The sequence below is a fragment of the Mus pahari genome, chromosome 14 (genome assembly GCF_900095145.1).
Source record: "Mus pahari chromosome 14, PAHARI_EIJ_v1.1, whole genome shotgun sequence".
Taxonomy (NCBI): domain Eukaryota; kingdom Metazoa; phylum Chordata; class Mammalia; order Rodentia; family Muridae; genus Mus; species Mus pahari.
This window is the reverse complement of record NC_034603.1, coordinates 27,740,263-27,768,168: the sequence shown is the minus strand read 5'-3', so window position 1 is coordinate 27,768,168 and position 27,906 is coordinate 27,740,263. Positions and strand designations below refer to the sequence as shown.

The 27,906-nt window shown below is 45.8% G+C and overlaps 1 protein-coding gene across 7 annotated transcripts in view; it reads right to left on the bottom strand.

The window, feature by feature from the left end:
- Positions 1–27,906, bottom strand: part of Mprip (myosin phosphatase Rho interacting protein) — a 122,959-nt gene that overhangs the window by 48,823 nt on the left and 46,230 nt on the right. For all 7 annotated transcript variants that reach the window (XM_029546009.1, XM_029546006.1, XM_029546010.1 and 4 more), the window contains exons 4-5: positions 6,314–6,465; positions 2,168–2,252 (exon numbers count right to left, since the gene is read on the bottom strand). In XM_029546009.1, coding sequence (XP_029401869.1) covers positions 2,168–2,252; positions 6,314–6,465 — 237 coding nt within the window. The remainder of the gene's footprint in view (positions 1–2,167; positions 2,253–6,313; positions 6,466–27,906) is intronic.

Below are 27,906 nucleotides of genomic sequence, written 5' to 3'. Positions count from 1 at the left end.
AAGACAGCTACAGTATACTTATTTATAATACTAAATAAATCTTTGGGCCAGAGAGAGCTAAACTGACCACAGAGTGAGCAGAGGTCCTAAAAAATTCAATTCCCAACAACCACATGAAGGCTCACAACCATCTGTACAGCTACAGTGTACTCATATACATAAAATAATCTTTAAAAAATCATGAATCCTAGAAATGAACAGGGAACATTCAACGTATCCAGATACAGAGCAAGGGGCCTCACCCAGGTCTCTGCCAAGGGCCTTGAGCCTGTGGGACTGGCAGAGAAAAAAGCCACCCTCCCAAGTTCCATATGAGTAACAGACTCTTGGAGAGCTAGGAAACTTGCTCTCACTCTGCCTTGGGGGACTCTTATTTCCCTCTACTCTAGGCCTTCTTTTCAAGGACCTATATGTCTGGTGAACATCACTTCTATCATCGGAGTTTCTTTAGGGTCAACCTGGAGAATTTAGCCTGGATCCAGCGGAAACCAAGCTTCTGGTCCTGAGGTCTAACCTGAAACTCCTCTAGGCTTTGTGCAGGGATATGGGAGAGAGATGGAAACAGCTTCAGGCTTACCCGCCACATAAATGGCTCTGATAGCAGGTTGCTTAAGTGTGTGTGGGTGTACCCAGAGACTTCAATCTGAATGTAATCCTGTCTCTTTCCTGAGACTCACCAGAGGTTAGCTGTGGGGAAGGGGAGAGGCATGCCATAACACTGGCAGAGGAGGCTAGGAACTCTGTGCCCTAGTTCTGAGGCATAACCTCAGGGAAGGGGTGATCCCTGTTCTGGGATCATAGGGCTCTTTCTACTGGCCTAGAAAGTTGGAGCCTGGCCACAGGGCAGCTTCATTTGGAAGAGACAAAGTTGTGGGGGAGGGGATACACCCAAATTTCTAGCCTGACCCAGGCTGTCTCTGGTACATAGAGAGTTACCATATTTGGAGGCAGAAGCTCTATGCTGCAATGCTTCCAAGGCATCACCATGGAAACAAGGCGTAACCCTAACCACTGTTACTCAGCCAGGACTTTTCTCTCAAATCAGGCAGCTTGGAAGATTTGAGCATTAACTGCTGCTCCCAAGCAAAAGGCTCTACTTTCAGTTTCCGGGAAACTGACTACATTTTTAAATTTCTTTGATTGCATGTTTTAAATGACTTCCAGTTGGGGGCTTCGTGGGTAAGGATGAGATGCAGGATGGATGCTGGTCAACAGACGCAGGCCTGGGCTACATCCTACTAGCAAGATTAACTGTCCACAGTAGTCTAGAGTTGTGGAGATCCAGGTCAGCAGCCTCTGCCTGTCTTTCTTTCGCAGCCCAAGAAGCCAGAGACGCTAGAGAGACTGCTTGGCCTAGGGACTCAGGCTTCTATCTTGGGCTGCCTCCCTTTGCTTCCACAGGACTCTGGGTTTGTGATGCCCATAAAATCACATTCAAGAATGAATTTTGTTCATTCTTAGGACTGGCTTGATTTATCCAACCTAGGAAAAATCCTAATGAAAGCAACATTTGGTACAGAGGGGGAAAGATGAACAGTAAGTACCTACAACCACCCTAGCAAGAGGCTCTTGCTGGAAATTCAGAATGGTGACTTCACCCTTCCAGAGCCTAAGGGTGTGGTGAACACAGCAAGAATGGGGGCAGAGCACTTCCTGGCATGAGCCCAGAATACTGGCTAAGAGGAAGGAGGGAATGAGGATGAGAGAGAAACAGGAAAGGAGAGGAGGAAGGGAGGGAAGGACTGGACCTGGTTCGTCTGCCCCTAGCTACCGACCTAGCTCTGGTCACACAGGGACTAGTCAGGGCAGGGCCACCAGGTCCCCCCGTCCCCGTTGCTCAGGGTTACTTCTCTCCTCTGGCAGTGGCAGAAGAGTGCACCATTCTTCCCTTCCCAGAAATAGCTGGGATGGATGGCCAGGGGAAGGGACACATGGTAAGCTGCTATTGCTCAGTCTTTGCCTGCTAGCTCAAACACTCCTGAAGACAGCCCAGGGCACTCTAGCAGGCTAGTCTACTCAGTGGCCTACGGCTCCCAGGGTACAGGCAGGCAGGAGGAAGAGGCATGCAAAGTGTGATCACCTCAGCGCTGGCCAGATCTTTCTCCACCCTCTTGCCCTTACTTCTTCCTAGGCCCAGTTCCACCAGGGGACACGCAGCCCAGCCTACCTGTGGGGTAGGTGGCTCTACTTTCCGTTTCTTCTTCTGGTTCTGCTTGTTGGTTCGAGGATACACCATGAGCATCTCTAACCACCTGGGAAGACAGGATGAGAAATAGTACCAGGTAAATCCCTGTCTTTCAGGACCTACGACTCCACGCCTTGCTGGGGTGGTAAAGACCTCAGGCTCTTAGGTACCCTTTTTGAAGATACCTATCAAGCGGTCAGACACTGAGCAAGGTGGGTGTTACTCCAGATCAGAGTGCAGTAGCTGTTGAGACTGTGTCATTTAACAAGTTAGGAAAAGCATGGGCTTTATCAGGACAAGGATACACAATGACCCTTCCATGGCCACTATGGACTCAGAGCAAGATGACTTCTCTATTCTGACAAAGAGGGTGGGTCAATCAAAGGCATCATGGGATGGAGGGAGAGCACTGTCCCATTACTGGCTGTACTGGCTAGTTTTGTATCAACCTGACCCAGGCTGGAATTATCACAGAGAAAAGAGCTTCAGTTGGGGAAATGCCTCCGTGAGATCTAGCTGCCAGGCATTTTCTCAATTAGTGATCCAGGGGGGAGGTCCCCTTGTGGGTGGTGCCATCTCTGGGCTGGTAGTAAGAGAGCAGGCTGAGCAAGCCAGGGGAGGCAAGCCAGTAAAGAACATCCCTCCATGGCCTCTGCATCAGCTCCTGCTTTCTGACCTGTTTGAGTTCCAGTCCTGACTTCCCTTGGTGATGAACAGCAACGTGGAAGTGTAAGCCGAATAAACTCTTTCCTCCCCAAACTGCTTCTTGGTCATGATGTTTGTGCAGGAATAGAAACCCTGACTAAGACACTGGCCTAGTCTCAACTTAAAAACTGCCCACCCAGATTTGGATTTGGTGATTGCACAACCAGGCAATGACTGGCAGCCAATTAGGGATACTGGGGCAGATACTAGCTGAAAGGTGAAAAATCTGGAGTTCTATCAGCAAAGTTCCCATGGTGGCTCACCTCAGGAGTAAGAGGCTAATAAATCAGACCACCACTTACACAGGAAAAACGCCACACACACCAGGTTTAAACAAAGCTACACAGTTGCCAAGGATCCTTCACTAGAGCCAGCATTCTAGAAAGCCATTCTGGGCCAGCAACAGAAAGTGTGGCGCTGGTAGCTAGGGAAAGAGCTATAGACAAAAGGTTAAGACCCCAGATCTGGCACTACCACTCTATGTAACCATATCCTAGGGTTCTCTTAGTCCCTTGGGGCTCACCTCATTTCTGAGACCAGTGGCTAAATGAGAGCATGTCCAGAATTTCAGAAGGACAGAGGGACTCTAACACAGAAGGAGGCTTGCTTTTGAAACCTGGCCAAGTGGGGTACAATAGCCAGCCTTCCCTCTAGATAAGCAATAACTTCAGAAACCACAAGAGAGACAGGGCTCTAAACTTCACAGAACACCAGGCCCCAGGCTGGGTCCAGGCCTAGAGTAGTGATGGTGCTGGCCACATCCATGTACCTATCAGTACCCCTGGGGCAAGAGAGGGGCTCCTTGAGGTGCCTCTATAATTTGGGTTTGCTGCAGGATGGGGAGAGAAGCATCACATTGCTTTTTGGAGAAGTCTTGGGAGCTGGTAACTAGGGAAGCCAAGTTTAGTGTAGGAACTATAGCTGCTGAACAAAGGGCAGCTCACCCAGCTCAACTCATGCCCAGGGACCTACAAGCTCCCTCCGAGTCTTAGGGGTGCTTGTAGGTCACCTCTCCGTGGCCCCAAAGAGAGGAAGGAGTTACATCTGGAAGATGGGAGACTTCCTGGGGCATTGAGCTCCTATCTTCTTAGTCCATCCTTTCTCCAGGAAGCCTGGATCTCAGAACTGCTCCATGTCAGCTGATATTTCCGTCAGATACTCGAGGTTCTGTGCGTGAAGGGAGTGACTCCTACAAGTTCACTAGAATCCTAGATCAAGATTATCTTCCCACAAGGACCTCAGGTATGTGGGGTACATGGCAGGGGTTGTAGAATCTCTCAAGTGCTTAAAACTTCCTATGCTCTATCCATTGTCAACACCAAGGAGCCTTGGGTGGGTGGAGTCATCAAGAGGAACTCGGTTGCTAAGTTAGCTAGGGGCTTGGGAAGAGTTTGAGGAAGGGAAGCCCGGAACTCTTGGTCACTACCAAGCTTGCCATTGACTAGCGTCAGAGTTGTCAGGGTTGAGCCATGATGGAACAGGTCTACATTGCTAGCTCTTCCTTCCTCCCCCCATTTAAAACAAACCAAGGTCTCGCTATGTAGCCCAGGCTGCTGGGCTGTCCTGGAACTCTCCTCTTGCCCCAGTCTCTCAAAAGTTGGAATTGCAGGCATGTGTTTTTACACTCAGCTACATGTGAGTTTGTCATGGAAGCCCAACATATTTAGATGTGTCAGAAATGTTAAGAATAACAATCCAGCGAAGAGAAGAGGGTCAGTTAGTACACATGTGGTTGGTTGGTGGGGACTTATTTTTTCCAACTCCAGAAGGCAGAGCTATCAGTGAGAATGAGAGAATGGGCAGAGCTGATGGCAGGGCAGGGAGAAGAGAATGCTAGCTTCTGGCTGAGCCAGACAGAAACAATGAGTCCCAACCAATCCTTTAGAAAAGTTGTGTCAAATATGGTCCCAGCAGTATGAATGCCATTCATGGCATGAGGGAGGGAGGCTGGGTAGGTGGTAGATGTCCCTGTTCTGCCTGCTTGGTAGAAAGTACCTTCTCCTTAGGAACTGGTTTTGGATGTGACCAGAGCATGTAGGCCAATGGGGCCTGGAGTACACAGATGAAGAACCATAACCGCACTGGAGAGGAGAGGGCATCGAGATTAGAGGAGACAGAAAGTGAGGGCATTATAAGCACCTGGTTTTGGAACATTTGTGCCATGCCTGACTTCTCTGGGTATCAAAGATCCTAGCATTTGGGCAAGGCTAAAGAAGCCACTGCTTGGGTCAGAAAAGGGGTTTCAAGAATGAGGGGAGAGAAAGAGTTTTCAGTTGACTTGCTATAATTCAAGCTGACATATAAGCTGTGGACCCCAAGGAGTATGAGCCTGCATACAGGATTTTGAAGCTACATGCCTCTGGTACCTTGGTCAGTTAGTTAATAACCATGTCTATCTAGCAGGCCTCCATGGTATGCTGACAGAAGAGATGACAGAGAAGTAACCAAGGAGAGTGGCTCAGAGTAGAGCCAGGACCTCAAGGTAGTTGTCAAAGGATCAATCAGTCAGATGCTAAACATCATCTCTCTGAGCCACATGGCATCATCAACCCAGTTTCAGATACTCTCTGCTTGTCCTAGAGACCTCTGACTACCTTCTGCCATTCAGGTCCTCTCCTAGATCTGAGTCTAGGAGGGTGAGACTCTCTAGGAAGATCCACTGGGAAATGTGTGCTATATTAGGCCAGGCCGCACCAGCTGCAGTCAGAAGTACAGGTGGTTGCTCACACTTGACTGCTCCCTTACTCCTGACCCTCAGATTGTTTGGTATAGAGCATGGGCTCATTAGAAGCCCTGGAAACTCTTAAATCTTGGGTTCCTGGTTAAGCTCAGGAAGACACACAAAGTACTCCTTCAGGTTGTTCCTAGAAACCAAGAAAGGAGAATTCTCAGTCACCTACCAACTGATATCTCTTGGCCAGTACAGTCTGGCTTCCTGAAAAGCAACACTAGAGATGCAACTAAAGGATGCTGGAAAAAGACAATGCTCCCAATGGCCTTGTACTTGCTTAAATCAGACAGCTTCATGTCCTTACTTCCCTCTACCCTGTGCTATAGCCTATACCCCTCAACTTCAGACTGATTTCTTTCAGCGCCTTGATAACACACCTGCCCTCTTCCAGGCTTATAGGATGAATGGGGTCTATCACTGAGGACCGAAAATACATGCAAGTGAATCATCTGGAGGTTTTGGTGCCACACAGGCAGACTGATACACAGCCTAGAAGAGGGCTTATTCTATTTGAGGGGAAGGCATGAGCAGCACTGTGTAGCTGAGTGCCAGGGAGGCACAGGGTGAGGATGAGGTGTGGGGTGGGAGGACGACCAACCAGTGAAGAGTTCCAAGGAAGACCTAGAAGCCCTGGAGTCCCCAGAAATGGGTGAGCAAACAGACAGTGCCTCCCGTGGCTCTGGCCAACTTACCCACTGATGATCTCCTTGGTTTCTGCCCTGATAAAATGTTCCTTGTCAGGTGTCAGGATGCAGAGGGAGAACTTCTGCCCTGTGCGGGCCTCCCCATCCACCACATCTGTGCACTGGTTCATGTTGATGGTGCCCTGAGGGAGGGTGGTGGGCTGCAAGTACAAAACAAGTCACTCAAAAGGGGTGGCGTGTCAGGTCCCACAGCCACCAGCAGGACCCACCCCTCGCCTTCAGTCCTCAGCCTTCACAGCACCACATCCTACCCACCCACCCACGGTGGGGCAAGCCAAGCTGGACTTGTGTAGAGGACACCAGCTGGACTTTACTTTCTACATGGAGAACAGTGTCCTGGATTGCACTGGGGGTGGGGGCAGGACAGTGAGAGAATAGCTCAGTGAGGACTGCTGGGGAGAGCAGGCAGCCAAGATCCTAGTCTCAGATCAGTGAGGAAAAGCTTTGGAAATAGTAGATTCAAAATAGAAAAACAAAACAAAACACGCAAGGAGGTAGGTAAATAGAGTCACATCTTTGAGCACTAGCTCTAAGATTGGGAGATAGACCCAAAGGCTCACCCATACCTGTCTGGACTTTAAGGAATCCTGCTGAGACTTCTTGGAGGGCAAAGGTCAACATACATGCACACATGGATGTACACACACACCATTTAAGACACTGGAATGTTTAAACACAGATACTTTGGGAAGGCAGACTGGATGCAAAGTATCCTATCATGCCAGTTCCTTCACACTGCCAGATCCCACTGGGAAACAGAAAGCAGAGCCTGCTCCAGAAGCCACAGGTGAGTGGGCTTTGGGCGGACAGCAACTTCTCACCAAACTATCCGAGGTCGGCTACTTGGTGCACTCCCTTTCTTAGCACTAAATGCTTACCGCAGCAATTGGACACTTGTGGTTGGCCTGCCTCCCTCTGTACTTCTACAGACCCATTTTAAACATCATCTTGCTAACTAGACTGAGAATACCCTTGTCTGAGAGCAGGATATGAGGCCCGGTACCCACCCTGAGCTCAGAATCATTATCCCATGGGCTTCATCTGTCAAGTGCCTGTTAGGCAAGTCCTTCGTAGTCCCTTTCCAGTTAAAGTCATCAGGCTGATCAAAGAGTTCTAACTTGCTTGATGACGTTTCAGAGAGTTTGTTGGGGGTGGGATAGGGCAGCCCCAGGATAGCAGAGCTCTCACCCACACAAAGCCCATGCTTTCTTCCCCATGGCTGAAAGCTGGATCACAAGACTTTCTAGTGAGCCTCAGAGCTCAAGAGCACACACCCTGGGAAGGGTACCATGAGGGTCTAGCACAGCCTTGTAGCATAGGCAGTCCTGCAAATGAGCAGCAGGTCTTCTCGGGGAGCGGTGGACACAAACAGTAGTCTAATGCCCCATCTTGCCTAGATCCAAATCCTGCTCACTTTCTGGATGGGGAGGCCCATGGCAGGGTCTTAATTTTCCTTACCTCTTCTTTCCAATGCCAGTCCCTTCTATTCCACCTGAGTCTTAATTACAGGCCCTCTTTAGCAGTCTCCTAAACCTGCTTTGGGTAAACTGTCCTTTCCTATACAGAAACAAGTGTTCTTCATTCACCCCATGGACAAGACATCATATCTCTGAGACAGAAAACTAAGGCTATGAGCATTGAGAGAACTGAGTGAGAGAAGCTTTGCAGACAGCCAGTAGTGACCAGATGAAAGGAACTGCAAAGGATGCCTCTTCTTCTCTACTGCTGCAACTCCACCCCAGTCCTTGGGATTAAAACACTGACAACAATGGCCATGATGGATTTCAGACCTATATGAATAGATTATCAACTATTACACTATAGCATACAAAAAGATGTTAAATAGAGATGATAAAACATAGCAACAAAATTCCTGGTTATTTTCTTCTCAAGGGATTGGCCACCAGGATGTTCAAGGATTCAGTGTCACCAAACTGTTCAGGTCCCTACAGCCCAATTCCTCCCTTTTGCACAGCAACAGTCAGTACTAGAAACTGGACAATGAGTCAAAGATGCTGCCTTACAGCTGAGTATAGCTATGGTCTCAGCCTTGAACCTCTCTACCTCCCTGACCTCAGCTCTATTTCCTTAAGAAAGGGTTTCAAAATGGTCAATAAAAGGCAGAAACAGCCAGGCATATATGTTGGTGCATACCTATAACCCCAGAACTTGGGAAGTAAAGTAAGGAGGCCTGCTGAAAGTGAGGCCAACCAGGCTAGCCAGGGCTAGCCAGAGACAATATCTCAAAAAACAAAACCAGAAAGACAAACTAAGCTGGGAACAAACTAAGCAGGGACAGAAAGAAATTAACAATCCCTTTTGAGTGATGTTTTTGATGCCCCCACTGCCCCTGTGCTAACCAGAAGGCATTCCTGGACCCCATCACACACTCAGGAAACAACAATCAGGAAATCTTACAAAAGGAAGGGATAACTAGAGCCCACACCACTCACAGGACTTCCCATGAGACATAATTTGTATCACACAACTTACCTGTTTACAGAGTACAGTTCAATGGTTATTCAGCATTTACAGAATTGTACAATACTCACCCCCCCCCCACACACACACACACTGACCTCAGGCCTTTAGCCATCATTTCCCTCTGTTTCTCACCAATCCCTCTGCCTCAACACCCATCCAGCCTTTTGTATCTGGAAGCTCCTCCTTTCTTCACCGCACTCTGAAGGGTCAACAGCTCACTTTTTGTCCAGGCTGAATCTATCATGCATACAAGTCCCATTCTGCTTTCTCACTTTACCACCAAAGGACACCTGGGTTGTTTCCACTTGGAACTGTTGTAAATAAAACTGCTATGGATATTCATATTCATGTGTTTGAATGGCCACATTATTTCACTGCTCTCAGGTGGATAGCTAGATGTGGAATTGCTAGTTCAAATGGGAACTATATGTTTAACTCCTTCAAATGCAACAGACTATTTCCTAAAGTGGCTGAATGTTTGACTTGACTTTCATTCCAGCTGTGAAAAGCTCTGGAACTAAAACAAAACAAAAAGCAAGAGTGACCTCCCACTAGCATGGGTGTGCTTGGGCTAGCTCACCTTGCACCTTGTTTGAAATAGTGTCTATTGTTCACCACCACATGAACAAAGGAGGTTTGCTTTCAAGATTTTGGGATTCCCCTATCTCACCCTAAGAGTGCTGGATAGGTACACCACCCCCAGTTTTATGTGGACTCTGGAGATCTGAATTCGAGTCCTCACACTTGTGGGGCAAGTGCATTATCCATTGGACCATCTTCCTCGCTCCACTCCACATTCCCTTTCTCCCTTTCACTGCTCTTCTTTTTTAATGGGAGTAACATAAATAACACTTTATGTTTCATTATAAAGGCATTATAATGAAAGCTATTTTTCTTTTTTCAGACTTTTATATTTATTTATTTATTTATTTATTTATTTATTTATTTAGTAACATTCGTGCACACCCATGTGAGTCACCAAGGCCACAGCACATGTATGGAGGCCACAGCACATGTATGGAGGTTACAGCACATGTATGGAGGCCAAAGAATCACCTTCCGGTGATGGTTCTCTCCTTCCACCAGGGGATCCTGGGAACTGAACTCTGGCCATCAGGCTTGGTGGCAGGCACCTTTACCCATTTGTGCCACTTTGTGGCCCTTATGCACTCCCCTCCTCTCCCTGCCCTGCCTCCACTGTGCCCTAGTATTTCTCTGGCAACTTTGCTCTGCTCTTTTCCCTATCCTCCCCCCCTTAACGAATCTTTTTTTCCTAGTCCTATGTGCCCCCTTCTAGTTTTCCGGGGTTTTATTCACATTTCTCCAGCTTGGACATGCATATTTAGCAGCTGGAGCTCAGGATCTGTACCCAGGGGATAATCTTCAGAGTCCTGCCTTTCTGAGCCTAGGTAAACTCACTTAAAAGTAATGTTTTCCACTCAGCTCTAGCCATTTTCTTGAAATTCCATAATCTCATTTTTCTTTTCTGCTCAATAAAATTCTATTTGTATATGTGTACCACACTATTCTGAGATTCCATGTTACTCTAGTGAGAATGGTAATCAAGAAAATAACAATGAATACTGGTGAGGATATGGGGAGAGAGCAAACTAGTGCTGGGAGGAGTGCATGTAGCCACTACAGAAAGGAATGTGGAAACTCCTCAGAGAACTAGGGCAGAACTTGCTATGCTCCAGCTTACCACTCTCAGGGAGGCAGGGACAGTGTCTTCTACTACAGATACCTGCATGCCTACATTTATCCCTGTCCTTTTGACAATAGCAAGGAAATGGAATCAGCTGAGATAATTGGCCTTAACTTGTAAAACGAATAGTTACCATGTAATTCCAACTACTACTCGGGCAGTAGGTCAGGTTCGCACTGACAACCTGCTGAGAAAAGTTCTCTGCAGCTCTCGACAGTGCTACTCAAAGGAATAAACACTAGTGTGACAGCACACTGGTAGAAGTGCTACTCCCCTAAATATAACCCAGGTTCTAGCCCTACCCTTAACCTCCTGCTGAATATGCCTACAGCCCCAAGATGCGGGAAGCTCCATTTCCCTTATATACCTTACAGACAGAGAGGAAGGACACTAAGAAGCTAATATGTTAGAAAGTAGCTATGCAGGATTGGAACCCAAGTTCTAAAAGCAAGGCCAAGTATTTATGCTGTAACCTAAATTCAGGCAGAAGAAGGTTAGTAATTCAGGTTTCCAAAGACACAAGGTTTCACCTAAATTTTCTTGGAGACACACACACACACACACACACACACACACACACACACACACACACACAGATATCTTCAGCTACCTGGTCTCCAGTCCTTTTCTGGTTCACATACTGCCAGAGCTAGAACAGCAGAGCTGTTAGGAGCTTATGGTCACTTAAGAAGGAGGGTGGCAAACTGGAGTGGGGGAGACAGGACAAGGGCTTCTCATCAAAGATGGGGCAGAATATACTGAGAGCTTAGCCCTATCCTCAGTCTTCTGCCAGGTGGCTGGGTATACACTGCATCCAGGAAACTGTCAGGGGCCAAGGTGACCCTCCTGAATTAGGACAACTCTGCTAAAGCAGTTTTGCTACTTTCCATTATATCCCAGCAGGTGTACTTTGAGGAAAACCAACCCATGAACTTTGATCCCCTTTCCTCTACTTGTCTGAACACTGATATTACAAGTGTGTGCACTACACTTGGTCCACCCTTTTTGTTATTGGTCCTGGAGAGTTTAGGAAAAGAGTTTAAGCCAGAAAAGAAGAAGGAAATGTGATAAGTTGCCAAGTGAAACTGGTTAGTAGTAGCTGCTATTATGGAACCAGAGATGGCTTAGAGGCCGCATAGTAGTTATCATCTTTTACTCAAATGGGAAAGGAGATAATCCTACAGAAACCCACTTTCCCCCTGGCATAGATAGAGTACTACTTCCCATAATCTGAAGGTCTGAAAGGGCTTGTCAGAGAGAAGCTTGACCCTACCCACTGCCCAAGTTCCTTTTCTTTTCTTTTTTCTAATGATTTATTTTTATTTTACGTGCATTGGTGTTTTGCCTACATGTATCTCTCTGTATGAGAGTGTTGGATCCCCTAGAACTGGAATTACAGACACTTGTGAGCTGCCATGCAGAAAGTGGAAACTGAACTTGGGTCCTCTAAAAGAGCAGCTGCTGCTATCATCATTGTCATCACTACCACCTTCTCCTCACCCTCTTCTTTTTAAATTTATTTTTTGTTTTCAATACATCCTGACTGCAGTTTCCCCTCCCTCCACTACTCCCACCCACTCATTACATCTCCAACCTCACCTCTCCCTTAGATGCAACTCCTCATCCATTTCCCTTCAGAAAAGAACAGGCCTCCCAGGGGTGTGTACTCAACTCAAGGTATTTCTGTCTTCCTTTTTTCTTTTTAGTTTTTCTAGACAGAGTTTCTCTGTGTAGCCCTAGCTGTCCTGGAACTCACTTTGAGGACCTGGCTGGCCTCAAACTCAGAGATCTCGTTTAATCCTGGTTTTAATCCTCTGCTGGGATTAAAGGCATGTGCCACTACTAACCCAGATAATGCCAGCATTCTTAACTGCTGAGCCATCTCTCCATGGCCTAGGGTGGGTTTTTCAAAAACACCTGAGATCCATAGAGAACACCACTTTTACTTAGTGATGGGCATATATACACAGGAGCACACACACTTAATATGCAATGAGATATTATAAATCAATATTTTTACTTTAAAAGGATATTTACTTTTTATTGCATTTATTTACTGTGCTTGTACACTCAGGCCACACAGTATTTAAGTTTGGAGGTCAGACAACAACTTATGGGATTCAGTTCTCTCCTTCTCCCATGTGGATCCTGGGAACTGAACTTAGGCTGTGAGGACTGGCAGCAGGCACCTTCACCCACTGAGACAGCTTTATATGCAAAGGTCCAAAGACTTTATGTGGAGGTATAGAACCGACCCACAGCTTCCAGGGGGCATTGTTGGGCTATCTAAATTTGCTTTGCAAGAGTGAAAAGAATATAACAAGGACCTTTATCACACTTTGACAAGCCCTAGCAGTTCCTTCTCACATCTGCTATCCAATTTCTTTGGAGCTGCTGGTGAGGCAGCAAGACACGCAGGTTCTATTAAGGAGCCAAGGCTTTGACAGTGATCTTCCTTTAAGAAGCCCTCACCAGGCTGGTAAGATGGCTCAGCAGGTAAGAACACCTGACTGTTCTTCCAAAGGTCCTGAGTTCAAATCCCAGCAACCACATCCCAGCTCACAACCATCCGTAACAAGATCTGGCGCCCTCTTCTGGAGTGTCTGAAGACAGCTACAGTGTGCTTACATATAATAAATAAATAAATCTAAAAAAAAAAAAAGAAGCCCTCACCACCCAGCCAAGGCCTACTTTAGTCCTGAAGTTGAGGAGAGGGGAGCTAAGATCATCTTTACCCACTTGACCATCTCAATAACTTGCTATATACCATATGTGACAAGGCAAAAGAGGCATTTGATGTGGTGGCACAGGCCTATGATCAGAGCACTTAGTTACCTAGAGCAAAATGATAGAAAATTCAAAGATAAGTCACCAAGAGCTGTCAAAACAAATAGCAACAGTAAAAAAACAAAAAATAAAACAAAACAACAATAACAATAACAAAAAAAACCCCACACAACAAACCCATACTCCAGACATGAGAGGCAAGGGCAGGAGGATCTGTGAGTTCACAGGGAGCTGGGCTGGATGACAATATACCCTGCTTTCAAAGGGAGAGGGAAAAGACAAAAATGACCATACTTTTACAAGACCAGTAAAAAGGCAACAGAGAGATGGAAGAAACACTTGCAAACCACACAGCTACTAAAACTCAATTTTCAAGATGTAGAAAGAACTAAAACACAAGAGCAAAAACACTGCAGTAAAAAAACAAGTGGGCAGATTTGAACAGCCATGTCTCTAAATGCCTGATAAGCCCATGAAAACATGTGCAATATCCTAAGTCATCAGGGAGATGACTACAGCAATGATAGCAACAGATGCTGATGAGGGTGTGCAAGGGTATAAAGAACTAGAGCCTTCTTATATAACTTACAGGAATAAATGATGGTGCTGTTGCTATGGAAAAGAGCCATGGAGTCTCCTCAGTAATTAATGAAACATCTATCAGTGGCATGTGCCTGACTAACATAAGCAAAGCCCTAGGCCCCACAGTACCACATAAAATCAGGCACTGGTGGAACATGCCTGCAACCCAAACACTCCATGTTTACTACAACATTATTTACACCAGATGAGAAGCAGAAGCAATGCTACTTCTTCATAGGTATTCATATTATATATGATAACATATCATATATATGATATACTTATATATCATTGTTCATCTTATAAATAAATGAACAAGATGTGGAACATGCATTTGATGCAGTAGTATTTAATTATAAAGGAATAAAGTTCTGGCAAGTGTTAAAAAAATGGATAAAGCCTGAGTGAAGTCAGCTAGTTACAATATGACACAGACTTTAGTTGCACTTAAATAAGGGGTTTTAGCAAGTCAGATTCATAGAAACTTTAAGTAGAATGGGCTAAGGGCTACGAGAGAAGAATAGGGCATTAGTGTTTGATGTTGTCTGGAGTACATGGTAGTGATGGCTGCACAGCAGTCTGAGTGTACTCAGTGCCATAGAACTAGCAAATAAGAACAGCTAAACTTTTGTGATACATATCTGGACAGATGCACAGAGATACAGACAGACAAAGCTTGCACTCATGCACACATGCATGTGCGCGCGCGCGCGCGCACACACACACACACACACACACACACACACACACACACACACAGCCTAGACCATCAGATTCCCAAGTTGAAAACAAAAAACATAGCTGGAGCAGACACAGGGTAAGAAGTACGCCTTGCTGGCTGGCACACCCTTATGTGAAAGTGGCAGTTCTGCAGACAGAGCTGGGCACAGCTAATATAAGATGGTCAACTCTAGTTCTATCTAGTTCTGGTGGCCTTGCAGACGCCCTTCCAGTGGCTTCAGAATACAGGCCACCACCAGTGGGCGTAGCCTTGCCCTTCCATCTTTACTACTAGGGACAGCAGCAGCAGCTGACTTATGAACCACTATTTCTGGATTGTGGCAATGCTAGGTCAAACTACACAAAATCTGCCCACCTGAAAAGCCTGAGTCTTCCAACACAGATGGTATCATTGAGATTAGCAGGCAACCTAGATCCTGGAGCCAGATGCCAAAGTTCTTAGCACAACCGAGAAGACATCCATCTCCTTCCCAGTAGAATGGCCACTTGTTTAAATGTTATTTGCAGCAGCTAGTGGCCTGTTCCCATGTCACTAACTCTAAAAGGACCCACTAGACTCAATGCCAGGAGCTATAGTGAGTGAGCTATGGTACCTGCCATAGGTTGCACAGTACAGAGGGAAAGAGGGCACACACAGCTGAATTAATATGCTTGCCCCAGGGAGTAAGTGGCACTATTAGGAGGTGTTGGAGGGAGTGTGTCACTGTGGGAAGTAGACTTTGAGACCCTCCTCCTGGCTGCCTGGGAACCAGTCTTCTCCTGTTAGTCTTTGAAACAAGATGTAGAACTCTCAGCAACTCCCATGCTATGCCTGCCTGGATGCTGCCATGCTCCTGCCTTGATGATAATGGACTGAACTTCTGAACCTGTAAGCCAGCCCCAATTAAATGTTGTCCTTTATAAGAGTTGGCTTGGTCATGGTGTCTGTTCACAGCAATGGAAACCCTAACTAAGATGGAGGCAAAAAGGTCAGACACAGGATATCAAGATGGAGGAGGGGCTAGATTAATCTAGTAAGTCCTATGAAGAGGTGGACTCCAAGAGCAGGAGAGCAGAGGGACAGATGAGCAAGTACATCCATCAAGGTTCTTTCCATAAATAGTCATATTTCTGTAACTGTGAGGTAGCATCATCTCCATTACAGGTAGGGTAAAGCAGCATGCCAAGGCTGATGCTGGCAACCAGTGCCAGGAGAGCAGCAATAAACTGAGTGACAAAAGCCCTGACCCCCTTTGGCTGAACTGGGAGATGAGTCAGGTAGATCACATAGACAGATCAAGTGCAGCAGAGGCCTCAAAAAGATTGCCACAAGAGCGGAAGGGACAGTCGTATCTACTATGCATTCTTGAGATAAGCCTCCCAAGCAAGCAGAACAGGGTCAAGAGGGAGCAGCATATGTTAGAGAGAATAGACAGTCACAGCAAGAAACCCACCCAAGCCTGGAGAAGCAGGAAGGTAGGTCATGCAGGCAGTCAGGTACCAGTGTACTCCATACAAACCAAAAGTGACTCATCCATCTAGATTCTGCAGCCTGTTCTGTGATTGCTTTGACAGTGACAAGGACTGGCATGGATAGGAGCCTGTAGCCTGCCATACTGGCACATGTGCTTCCATGAGCCACCCACAGGCAGGCCTCTCATGACACAAGCAGAAAAGAGGTCCTAGTGTATCGTATGGGCTTCACTTCAGGGCCTGGTCACTCTCTGCAGTCTAGGCCCGTCCTGCCCTGCCAGTCCTTTCAGAGCCTTGTTTCCGACCCTGTTCAGGCAGCTAGGTCTAGAGCAACCTCCGCTTCCCTGAGTCACTTTCTTTTCTTTCTTGTTATTATTATTTTAACTTTCAAAAGTTGTAATGGTAATGTAGGATTTCTACATACTTATTACTGAGTTGGCTCTGTTACCAACATCTTTTATCAGGGTGGTGCAAGCAGCCAACTAATAGGGACACCAGATCAACAGAAGTCCATGCTGAGTCCTCTGAGTTTTCTTCTAGTTCTAGAGCACATTATATTGTCATGGAACCTCAGGCTACGCTTAGTTGTGATGGATCTCAAATTTTCCATGTTTTTTATGATCTTGACAGTTTTACAAAGTGCTAGCCATGTATTTTGAAGACTATTCCTCAGTTGGGGTGTCTGTTTTTCTCATGACTAGACTATGGTTCTGGATCTTAAGAAGGAAAGCCACTGAGGTAAAGCAGACCTTTCACTGTACCTGATGAGAGTGTAGGACTTCTCACTGATGTTGGTGGTATGTCTTGTGGAAAGCTATAGCCTGGAGCTGAAAGTCACTACATACTAAACAGTCTGCTTGGAGAGGAGAGGGACTGATGGCGCATGATGACTTCTGAGGGGAAATCTGCACAGGTTTTCTGAAACTCTTTTGCACAGATTTTCTTTTTCCCATTTATTTCTTTATCAACCATCAAGTTATATCTGTATAGACTGGTAGACATTTAACTTAAGCCCTGATTATAACCAAAAATACTGAATTATTCATGTTGTTCCTCACATTGTTCCAGCTTTAGGTTCAGGAGCTTTTCCAGTGGTTCCTGTGTGGCATCAGACCACTTCCTGGACAAGGTGCTCAGGATGACCTGGGAAAACATTTGCCCTGCTCTAGATCAGCCCCTCCTAGAAGGCAGGGGCCTTACCTGGAGAGGGACATTAAAACCCTGGTCAGGTGGAGGGAGTTCCCATTACTCATAGGCTATCTTGGCTTTTAGGCCCTCTTAGCTGCTCAAGAAAGAAAGCCACGTGCTGCTGGAGCCAGAGTACAATCCTACCTGCTGCTTTCTGTGTGTCTCTGATGATGTCTGTTTCAGACTAAGCACACGTAAGTCTGCAACACTACATCACGACTGAATGGCCTAGTGTTTTCCCTTGGGGCTCCAACAGAACTTCCGACCAACTACTGCCTGTTTATTTATTAAACTGTTCAGTCCCTGTCCATGTACCTCTGCAAGAAAGAACTATGTTCATTCCCTAGGTGCTACATCCATGCACAGCGCCTGTCTTCCAGCTCACAGGTGCTGCTCATTTCTGAGACACACCTGTAGTTTACCACTGTCTAGTATCTCCCCCGGCCAAAGAGCTTGCCACTGGCCTTGTATGTGTAAGAACTCAAAGGGGCATAAGAGTATCATTGCATAAGGATTTTACACCTTTTACTATGAGTTTTTGAGACACTTCCAAGACATCTGGACGAAAGAAGAAAATAGAAGAGTAACAAGAAAGATTAACTAGTGAGTTTTTCTGTTACTGTGACAAAACCCCTGAGGTCATCTACTTGAAGGAAGAGATTTTACTTTGATTCAAGGATTTCAATATATGGTTAGCTGACTCAATTGCTTCAAGTGAGGCAAAACATCATGATAGAAAGAGGGAGACAATGAATGAGGGAAGCAGGGATATGGTCTTCATGGGAATGCCCAAAGGATCTGCTCCCTTCAACTACATCCTATGCCTTTTAGATTTCCATGAACTCCCAAGAGACTGACTATCAAACGTAAACTTAATAATACAAGAATCCGTGTTATCAACCACGAATTCAGCACATGGCCTTGGGTGAGGCATTTTAGACTCAAACCATGGTGTGCTGTCTCAGGATTGGGATAGGTAGGAGGGAGAACTGACTGGAGGGAGGCAGACTGGCTGATACCCCAAGGCTGAAAAAGACAAGTTTGCTAAATCAAGCTGTATTGTATGCACAGGGCTCAGTATTTGCTGAGTGACAGAAGCAGCTAGAACTAAAACCAGAAGCTCGGAGGCTGCTTCCCACTTCCTGGATTAGGACTGGGACCTCAGAAGAATAAAAGCCTCCTGTGGTGCTTCTGGCACCCAGCTGGGGTTGGAGCCAATGCCTCAGAACTTCTGAGACCCTGGCCTCTCCTTGCTACCATAGCAGGCTCTTTCTTAGGCTCACCATCCAGCTGTCTGAAGTCACTCACAGCTTTTGGGCCCAAAATGACCTGACAGAAGCAGAAGCAAAGATGGGCTGAGAATTTGAGATGGAACACAGCTGTGTGGAGCTGACAGGTTCTGGATAAAATAGAAAGGGCTTCACAAGGGGCTTAGTACAACTAGCACCCCTAAAATGCCCGCCAACCACCGCTGCCCCCACCACCACTACCTCCTCCTCCTCCTCCTCCTCCTCCTCCTCCTCACAAACAACAACAAAATGAAGCATAAATCTGAAGAATAGGAGAGAAGGGGTGCAGGTATGGTATCCTCCTTAAAGAAGGCAGATACCACTTAGTGAAGGGCCAGAGACGGAGTCCATAGGCGTGTCAGACAACTGCTCTAACAGGACAGCAGCCATCTTCAGAGATGTGTGACAGAAGTGATGTGACTAGAACTGTGTGTGATGAGAGGGAACACTATCTGGAAATCCTTTACCTCTAGCATCCTCTCAGGAACAAGAAGTAACCTGACTGAGACAAGGTCTGAGAAATGGGGCTGGAGCCTTAGGTTCTGCTTAGTACAAGCATTGTGCCTAATAATGACTATACTCTTCTCAATATATCAACTCAGAAAATGTCTCTAGGTTAGGAGCAGCTGTGCACATCTGTCATCCAGGTGTGGGAAGCTGAGGCAGGACTGGGAGGTTATACAGTCTAGGTTATACAATGAGACTGTCACATTTTTTTTTTTAAAAGTAAAAGGGCTAGGTATGTAGCTCTGCCTAGTGTATGTGAGGCTTGACCTTAATCCTCAGCACTGTAAAAATAAGTAAACAAACAAACAAACATTTCTAAGAGAGCTCCCTTTTGGTGGAAGGAGTCCTATATGCTGAGAATGACTTGTTTTAAAGATTTAAAAAAAAAAAAAAAAAAAAGTCAAGTGAACTGAGAGGAAGTCCTGCCCAGGCCGCAGAGTTAGCACTGTGTCCTTGGGCAACCCTTCACACTCACTATTTTTCTTCGTAGGGTTTCAACTGAGCAGAAATTGAGTTTCTTGTACCTGAGCCTCCAAAACAGCCACAACTAAGTGATTGTCCTCCATTCTCTCCCTCCCTAGGCAAGTCTTGTCAGAAACAGGTGCCCATAGCTGGAAAGGAAGGCAGCTCCTGGAGGAGTCCCTGCCAGTCTCAGGTCCAATCTGTCCACCTGGGTTTGTGGACCTAGAGAATATGTCACTTCTACCAAGGGGCAGCACAACTCTTAAAAGGAGATCATTGGCCAGAGTAGTCACTGCAACCATGAGGCCCATGGTGAAACTACACAAGTGTCTTCTAGCTGTCTCAGCCATTCTTAACCAGAAGGCCATGTGAGATTGTAGCAGTAGCTGCACAGCTCCTTGGCCAAAGCAACAAACAATATCTACTTTAGACATAGCACCAAAAGGTTGCTGTGGTTTCTACATGCCACACTATCACCTCTCAGGGCCAAAAGCAACTGCAGCTGAGCAGGCAAAACTAGTAAGTGCCATACTGGGTCCCAGGCTAGGCTTAGGGAAATGCTGTAGCTTAGACAGGCAAAGATTCAGCTCAGCAAAACTCTTATGGCCACAACCTCTGTGGTACCATGCTTTCTGTGTTTTACTATGTACATTCAGAAAGTGTTGCTCATGTCTAACATGTCAGGCATAATAACCATAGAAATGTACCACAGCACCATGGCCGTGGGGGGTCTTCTTTCTGCTCTCTTGGCTTCAGTTTCTCTAATTTATAAGATGATTATATTGAGGCCTATTTCAGAAAGACTAACATGAATCTAATGTGAATGTCTATAAAACATTCAGAACATAACAAATGCTGTATGACTATCAGGTAAATAAATAAATTAGACAGTCTTCAATAGCACTTAGGTTTCCTCAAGAAGAAACAAAGAAACTTGCTCAGCCACCAGCAAGAGGTAAATGAGAACTATAGTAAAAACCAACTCTTCTCACTGCAGTGGCTATAATGAGAAAGATGGACACAGGTTGAACATTTGACAAGGACATGCCTTGACAGGACCCTCATACTCTGCTGGTCAAAATGAGACATAAAGTAGCCACTGTGAGTAAGTATAGTGGCTCCTTCAAAGGTTACATACAATGACCCTATGACCCAGCACCACCACTTTTAGACATACATTCAATAAAACAGAAAACATGTCCTCACAGAAATCTGTAATGTGACTGCTCACAATAGCCTGATTTATAGGTGCCCAAGGGTGGGATCACAGATATCCATCAACAGATGACTAGATAAGTAAACCTTGGGACATCTACACAATGGACTATTTTCAGCATTAAAAATAAGTTTTAGCTGGGTGTGGTAACACATGCCTTTAATTGCTGCATTTGGATGCAGATAAGAGCTTTGTGAAGTAGATCAACCTGGTCTACAGATTGAGTTCTAGGCCAGTCAGACTTAAAAAAAAAAAAAAAGTTGGGATTAAGGGAGAACAGAGAGTTAACTGCTAGAAGCACAGGGTTTTCTTTGTAATGATGGAATATTTTTAAACTGGCCACAATGACAGTTACAATTGCACTACTTGTATATATAACTAAATATACAAAAATAATCATGTAAGTGTTTACTTTAAATGGGTGAGCTGTGTGAATCAAATTTCAAGAAAATTATTACAAAAAACAAAAAGCAAAACCCCTTTACCACCCAAGTCACACACAGAGCGGATTTAGGCCTAGTGGTAAAAGCCCTATCTGCCTGTCAGGCTCCCTGGCTCTTCTCACTCCTCAGGACCTCTGCATGGTGGCCTTGTGTCTCTGATATTTCCATGGATCACAATATAGAAGGATTTAGAGCCCTAGTTTGCTTGAGTTCTCATACTGGCCACCCACTCTCATGCGTGTGTGTGCGTGTGCCTACTGCATTGCAGTGCATTAACAGAGGAGCTCCCAGCATGACTTGATGGGTTAGCACAACTTCACACCAGCCTAGAGTTTTGTTTTTTTTTTTAAAAGATTTATTTATTTATTATGTATACAGCGTTCTGCCTAAATGTATCCTGCAGTCCACAAGAGGGCAACAGATCTCATTATAGATGGTTGTGAGCCACCATGTGGTTGCTGGGAATTGAACTCAGGAGCTCTGGAAGAGCAGACAGTGCTCTTAATCTCCGAGCCATCTCTCCAGCCCCAGTCTAGAGGTTTTAAGAAGACACTTCTCCTATAGGTAGAATGTTGGACCTATTTTCTACTCTGTGAAAATATTACCTTGCTCCCAATAATCTAGCATGGAGGTGAGGAGGTATGAGGGTCATACACATAAGCCATTCCAGGTATCTTGGGGAGGGGTAGGAACACACAGGTGACAATTCTCACCTCCTTATTCCCCAGTCCATGTGACCCTGAGGTTGGATCTATCCCAACTTCTATGTCTTTGTTTCCCCCAGTCCAATCCACTTGTGTTCACTAATGCACCGTATTCCTCCAGAGTGCCAACTGAGCCAGGCTGTACCTTGTACCTAATACAATGGCTGTGAGTCTTTCTCTCCTTAGGTATCCTGTTTCCTAACAGAGTCATCAATTCCCTAGGGATAGGAGAAGGTCCTCATATTTGCTAGGTCCTTTCTTAGACCTTGCTTAGAGACCTCTGAATAATAAATAACAGAAAGGAACCTCCATTTCACTTGAGAAGTCAAGGCCCTGGGTGCTCTGTTCACCAGTCTGTGAGAATGCTGGCCATACAAAGGTAGTTAAAAATAAACATCAAACACAAAGGCCACTGGTAACTACTTAGAGGAACAGAGACAATAATGGCCTCTGTCTCCTGAAAAAAACTGATTTGTCGTGCTATAGCACAAACTTCAACTTTTTCTATGCAAAAAGAGAAGGAAGGCTGAGGATGGAAGCAGGAAGTAATCTGGGTAAACCCCAGTGAGCCTCCAATGAGGCAGCTTACTAAAACAGGCTCCCATTCCCACAGGCAGAGTGACCAAATACCCATGACGGCTTGAGCATCTTTCTAAGCAGCACCTAGAGCAGGCCGCCTGTGCGCAGGGCTGAGGGCAGAGGAAGACCAAGTGAAAAGCTACCAGGTATATATGCTGCTGAGACCAGCAAGATACAGACCATGGTCTCCTCCTTAGTACCACACTCGTGAGATCAGTGAGGCATTGATTGTGACCTCCTTCCTAGCACATTAATTAGTAAGACAGTGAGGCACCCAGAGTTGCAGCACTATAATTGCCATCAAATTTATCCCAGGAGTCTTTCAAAAGTATATCCCGTCCACCCTTAAAAATGCCAGGGCCAGGCAAAGAAGTGATTCAGCCCATAGCCACCTAAAGTAAATGACCAACTCATAGCCCATTATCTGCTCCATCATACCTCCCTCCTAGGAGCTGAAATCTGAGGGGTACAAAAGAATGGCCAGGGAGTATCTGGAGGTGACATGCCAGGTCTCCTAGCCTGTGAATGACTGAGTTATTGATGTGTACCACTCCAATTACATTTGATCAGAACACAGTATCAAGTTGTGGACAGTATCAATTCAGAAACATACAAGATGGAAATGGCCATAGAAAGAAGTCATAAAGGAAGCTAACGCACAGAGTAGCCAGGTGGACTGAGGAAGGGCTGAAAGAGTAGTTGTATCCAGCTGCTGGTCCACAACAGCTCACCACAGCGGCACTTAGGTATCCACCCCAAAGTGGCTCACAGGTCTAAACATTCTGAAAAGAGAGTCCTCTGAAATAAGTGCATTCTCCAGGGTCATTTGCAGGGTTCCATGGCCGAAAGGGGAGTTGAATTACTCTGAGCTGCAGTTGTCATGTTCTATAAGCTAAAAGCAGTCTCTCAAATCCTCTATCCAAAACTCTACTCTCAATAAATAATATAAAAGAATAGAGAACTATATACATAACTGGAGTTCATGCTGTTGCCCACACTACTGTCAAATGTATCTGAAGGTTTTCATCCTTTAAATAACATGAATGTGAATTTTTAGTTAGATGTAGCATTGCTGAAATCTTAAACTACTTCCTCACCAGTGAGCAGGTATCAATGGATTCCAGGCAAGGGAAGGAACTACTTTACAAGAAACAAAGCCTTTCCTTTGATCTAATGGCCAAGCAAGTAAAGAAAGCAGGACATCCTGATGGAATGTATACTTGTCTTTTCTCCATCCCTTCAGATGAATGTTCAGAGGACAGGAAACAGGACTCTGCTACATTGTGGCTTACTGTCTGCACTCTTAACTGGCTACCCTTACAGTCTTCATGGTGCAAAGGAAAAAGGACATGTTTAGTGAGTCACAAAGGCACCTCAGGGTAAGTTAACAGAAAGCAGAATTAGAATTTAACCCCCACAAATCAACTGAAATATTTTCTGACAATTGCCTGAAGGCAAAGTAACTCAACTTATTTTGTTTTGGTTGACTCCACAAACAGAAAAAAAGCCCAGCCTGGAGTAAACAAGAAGACTGGTCTCCTACCAGGCATCCTGTGGTCCCCAAGACATCTTCTTGTAGCCAAATTTGGCTTGAGAAGTTGATGATGCCAGCAAGGCACTCTGAGCAATATAGATCTCAAGTTAGAATGCTTCTGGAATGGGAGTTGCAGATTTCCAAGGTCACCCATGCCTAGCCAGTCCTCTGCCCAGGACCCTTGAGTGCACAGGATGAACTAACCTACAGCTACCAAGAACCACCACCAGGAGGACGCATTACCCTAAGGATAAGTGTCTACTCCAATCTCTACTATAGTGACAGGCTGTCATGGGATAGAATGTGACATCTAGAAGTCCTTTCCTTTGAGTTGACTTGAACAATTAAACCAAACAGCAGTGGACTTTCTGGAGAACTGATCTCTTATTTTTGAGTCTTAAAAAAATGTGTCCAAGCCGGGCGTGGTGGCGCACACCTTTAATCCTAGCACTTGGGAGGCAGAGGCAGGAGGATTTCTGAGTTCGAGGCCAGCCTGGTCTACAAAGTGAGTTCCAGAACAGCCAGGGCTATACAGAGAAACCCTGTCTCAGGGGGAAAAAAAAAAAAAAAAAAAAGTGTCCAAGAAATACCTTGACTTTGTAATTGAGCAAAATGACAAAGTTTTTTTGTGCTTCTACCTTCTACACACAACTGCTCCAAATCCAATATAGTTTGACCTTTATTTTCTTTCTTTCTTTCTTCTTCTTCTTTTTTTTTTTTTTTTTTTGGTTTTTCGAAACAGGGTTTCTCTATGTAGCACTGGCTGTCCTGGAACTCACTCTGTAGACCAGGCTGGCCTCGAACTCAGAAACTCAGAAATCTGCCTGCCTCTGCCTCCTGAGTGCTGGGATCAAAGGCGTGTGCCACCACACCCGGCGACCTTTATTTTCTTGAATGGCCTATATAGAGAGGTAGGTCTGCTTCAACTTGCAAAAGTTAAGTAGGAATATTGAAAGTTAAAAAGAGGAGGAGGAGGAAGAGGAACAGCAGCAGCAGCAGCAGCAGCAGCAAGGCAAAAGATGAGGAAAGGAAATGGACTTTTCTGTTTCCACAGAAATATATGGCAGCTTGCTGAGTGCATTTGGGTGTGTTCACACTCCTCTCCACCCCAAGTCTCTGTTGGATCCTGAGGTCACAGGTCTGGCCTGCAAGGAAAAGGGAGAGGTAGCCAGTGGCTTTCAATTAGCAGCTGAATACAGCTCTTCTGAGTTCTGAAGTGCAGAGCTCCCACAAGCAGGCCAGAGAGTCTGACAAGGCTATTTTTAGATTCCAAGTAGGATGAGACTAAGAAGCAGTGCTGCATGGCCACCTTACTGGGAAGCCTCTCAGGCCTGCTCTCACTCTAGCTCCTCCCTAGACAACCCCTCGCAGAAGAGGGTAGACCTTTATATTTTCTTCCTCCCCTGGGCCCTTCTTCCCCTATGCTTCCCCTTCTTCCTCTGGGTAGGCCCGCCCACTTGTCTGTCCTTAAAGAGCAGGGAAACATGGAGATAAATAAAGCCTCAATTAGGCAGGAATCCAAAGCTAGGATTGGGGGATGGGAAGAGTGGTATCTGAGGCTCTGTCCCAATCCAGAAATGCCTGAGAAAGCGCCCGGGGCCACAAGCAGCCTTGAGGTTGGCCGCTTCCCACAGCCCCCTTTGGCCTGTGCTGACCAGGCGTGGTCAAAGGCTGGGAGCCACGCCATTCCCACACACAGCTCCTCTAGGCAGCCTGGCCTGCTGTACAGGCCCCAGCCCCCTTTGCCATCCCACAGATGTAAGGAAGAAGGAGTCTAGGCTCTTGGTCCTTCCCTTCCTTTCCCAGTGAGAGAGAAGGGACTACAGAACGTGGGCTTGTTCCCAGCAGGGATGGCTTCAGATGCCGTGATGCCCCTCCAGGCCCAACAAAGGCAGTTTTTTCCCCCTTTCAACTTTGGAAACTCAGTGTTCTTATTTATTCCTTTCTGAGCTCCGAAAGAACAATGAGAGGGAGATCTTGTTTCTTCCCCTAAGTCTTGGGTGGGGGGAAAACAGCAGAATATGGGGGAGGAGACTGGGCCAGCAGAAGCTCACAGATATTTTTAGAGACATGGGAATTAAGTAAGCAGGGACTTTCTGGGGCCTGAAACAGTTTTTTTTTCATCCTAATTCCAAAAGGCCAAATGGGTGGTGGGGAGTCAGAGGCTGAAGGCAGAGAGCAGGAGAGTCTGGAGACTGTAAGCAACCAAGTGGTCTCTTCCCACTCTGTGCTATGTGGTCCACTCCATTTCCCTTTACAAAGAGGGGATAAGTAGCCATCTTACCTGCACCAGACCCCCTTTCAGCCTCAGGACAGGAAAGTGGCAAGGGGCAGCAAACTGAACTCCTTTGATCCTGCTTCTGACAGTGGGAGAAGCAAGATCTAAAATGAGATTTCTCAGTTCTCTTTCTTTAGGCTTCTAATAACTCAGTTCTCAAAGATCGCAACCATGGTACTGAACATCTTTTAGGGACCTCACTCGAAAAGCCTCCCACTATAGTTTGGGATAGGATACAGAGAAATGGAAAAGGGAGAAGCTGGGGAGACACAGCCAGTTAGCTGATGTCGTGCAATGCTACTGAAGTATTAACCACTGATAGGCTCAAAACTCACACATTTCCATACCAGCAATCTTACTTTCAAGAATGTTCTCTGAGGCCCTCATATTTTTCCTTTTCATTTATTCTTTATATCCCAACTGCAGTCTCTCTTCCCCTCTTTCCTCCCCAGACTACCCATGCTTCATCTCCCTTCAGAAAAGAGCAATCCTTCCAGGGACATTAACCAAATATGGCCTAACAAGCTACAGTAAGACCAGGCACATATCAAGGCTGGCTAAGGCAACTCAGAAGGAGAAAAAGAGTACCAAAGGCAGGCACAAGAATCAGAGACAGACCCCACTCCCTGTGAGGAATCTCACAAGAGTATCTAGCTACACAATCAGAACATATCTGCAGAGGACTTAGGAAGTCAGACCCATACAGGTCCCTCAAATCTTTGAGCCCACTAAAGTCCTGGTCAGTTGATTCTGTGGGCCAATGTTCTTGTAGTGTCCTTGATCTCAGGCTACATTTAAACAAACAATCAAACAAACCTGAAAACAAATTGAGAGTGTAAGAACCATAAATAAACCCAATGGAATAGTGAATAAAGATAATATGTAGGGTGAAACAGCAAATTGTAGAATACAATATTTTAAAAAGTAACAAGGTTAAATAAATACTTAACAAATCTTACTTTTTGGTGTCAGGAATGTACACATCTGCGCATCCAAACAGTTCATAAACTCTTTGCATGAACCAAGCAACCTTATTTCCAGCTTACCAAAACTTCCACTATTACTGATTTGACTTCTGTCACTGGGGTAAGCCCTGCTCCTCTAGCCTCTCTGCTCTGGGCAGTGCCACCTTTTTCATAAGACACTGGCTCTGCTGAGAAGTCTCCATTTTCACAGCCCAGATCATTCTTCACCTGTTTCTACCTGGGAAGCTATAGAGCTTACTGGCTGATTGGTTGGTTCCTGCTATAGGTAAACAGAGGGCAAGTGTGTCTTTCCTGATCACCTCTTACATTTCCCACACCTCAGGACAGCTGATTTTTCTGGCTAGACTAAGTGACTGGGAAGCAAGGACCCCTTTTCATCTTTATTTTCCCAACTTTATGTTTCAAGGCACAGAGCAAAGCAGCACCTTATGTATGAAGGAACAAGGCCAATCTGACAGTTTTTCAAGGCCATAGGCAGAGCCCTCAGGGGAACAGGTGAGACAAAGAAAAAGCTACCAGCCGGGCCTGGTGGTGCAGGCCTTTAATCCTAGCACTCGGGAGGCAGAGGCAGGCGGATTTCTGAGTTCGAGGCCAGCCTGGTCTACCAAGTGAGTTCCAGGACAGCCAGAGCTATACAGAGAAAC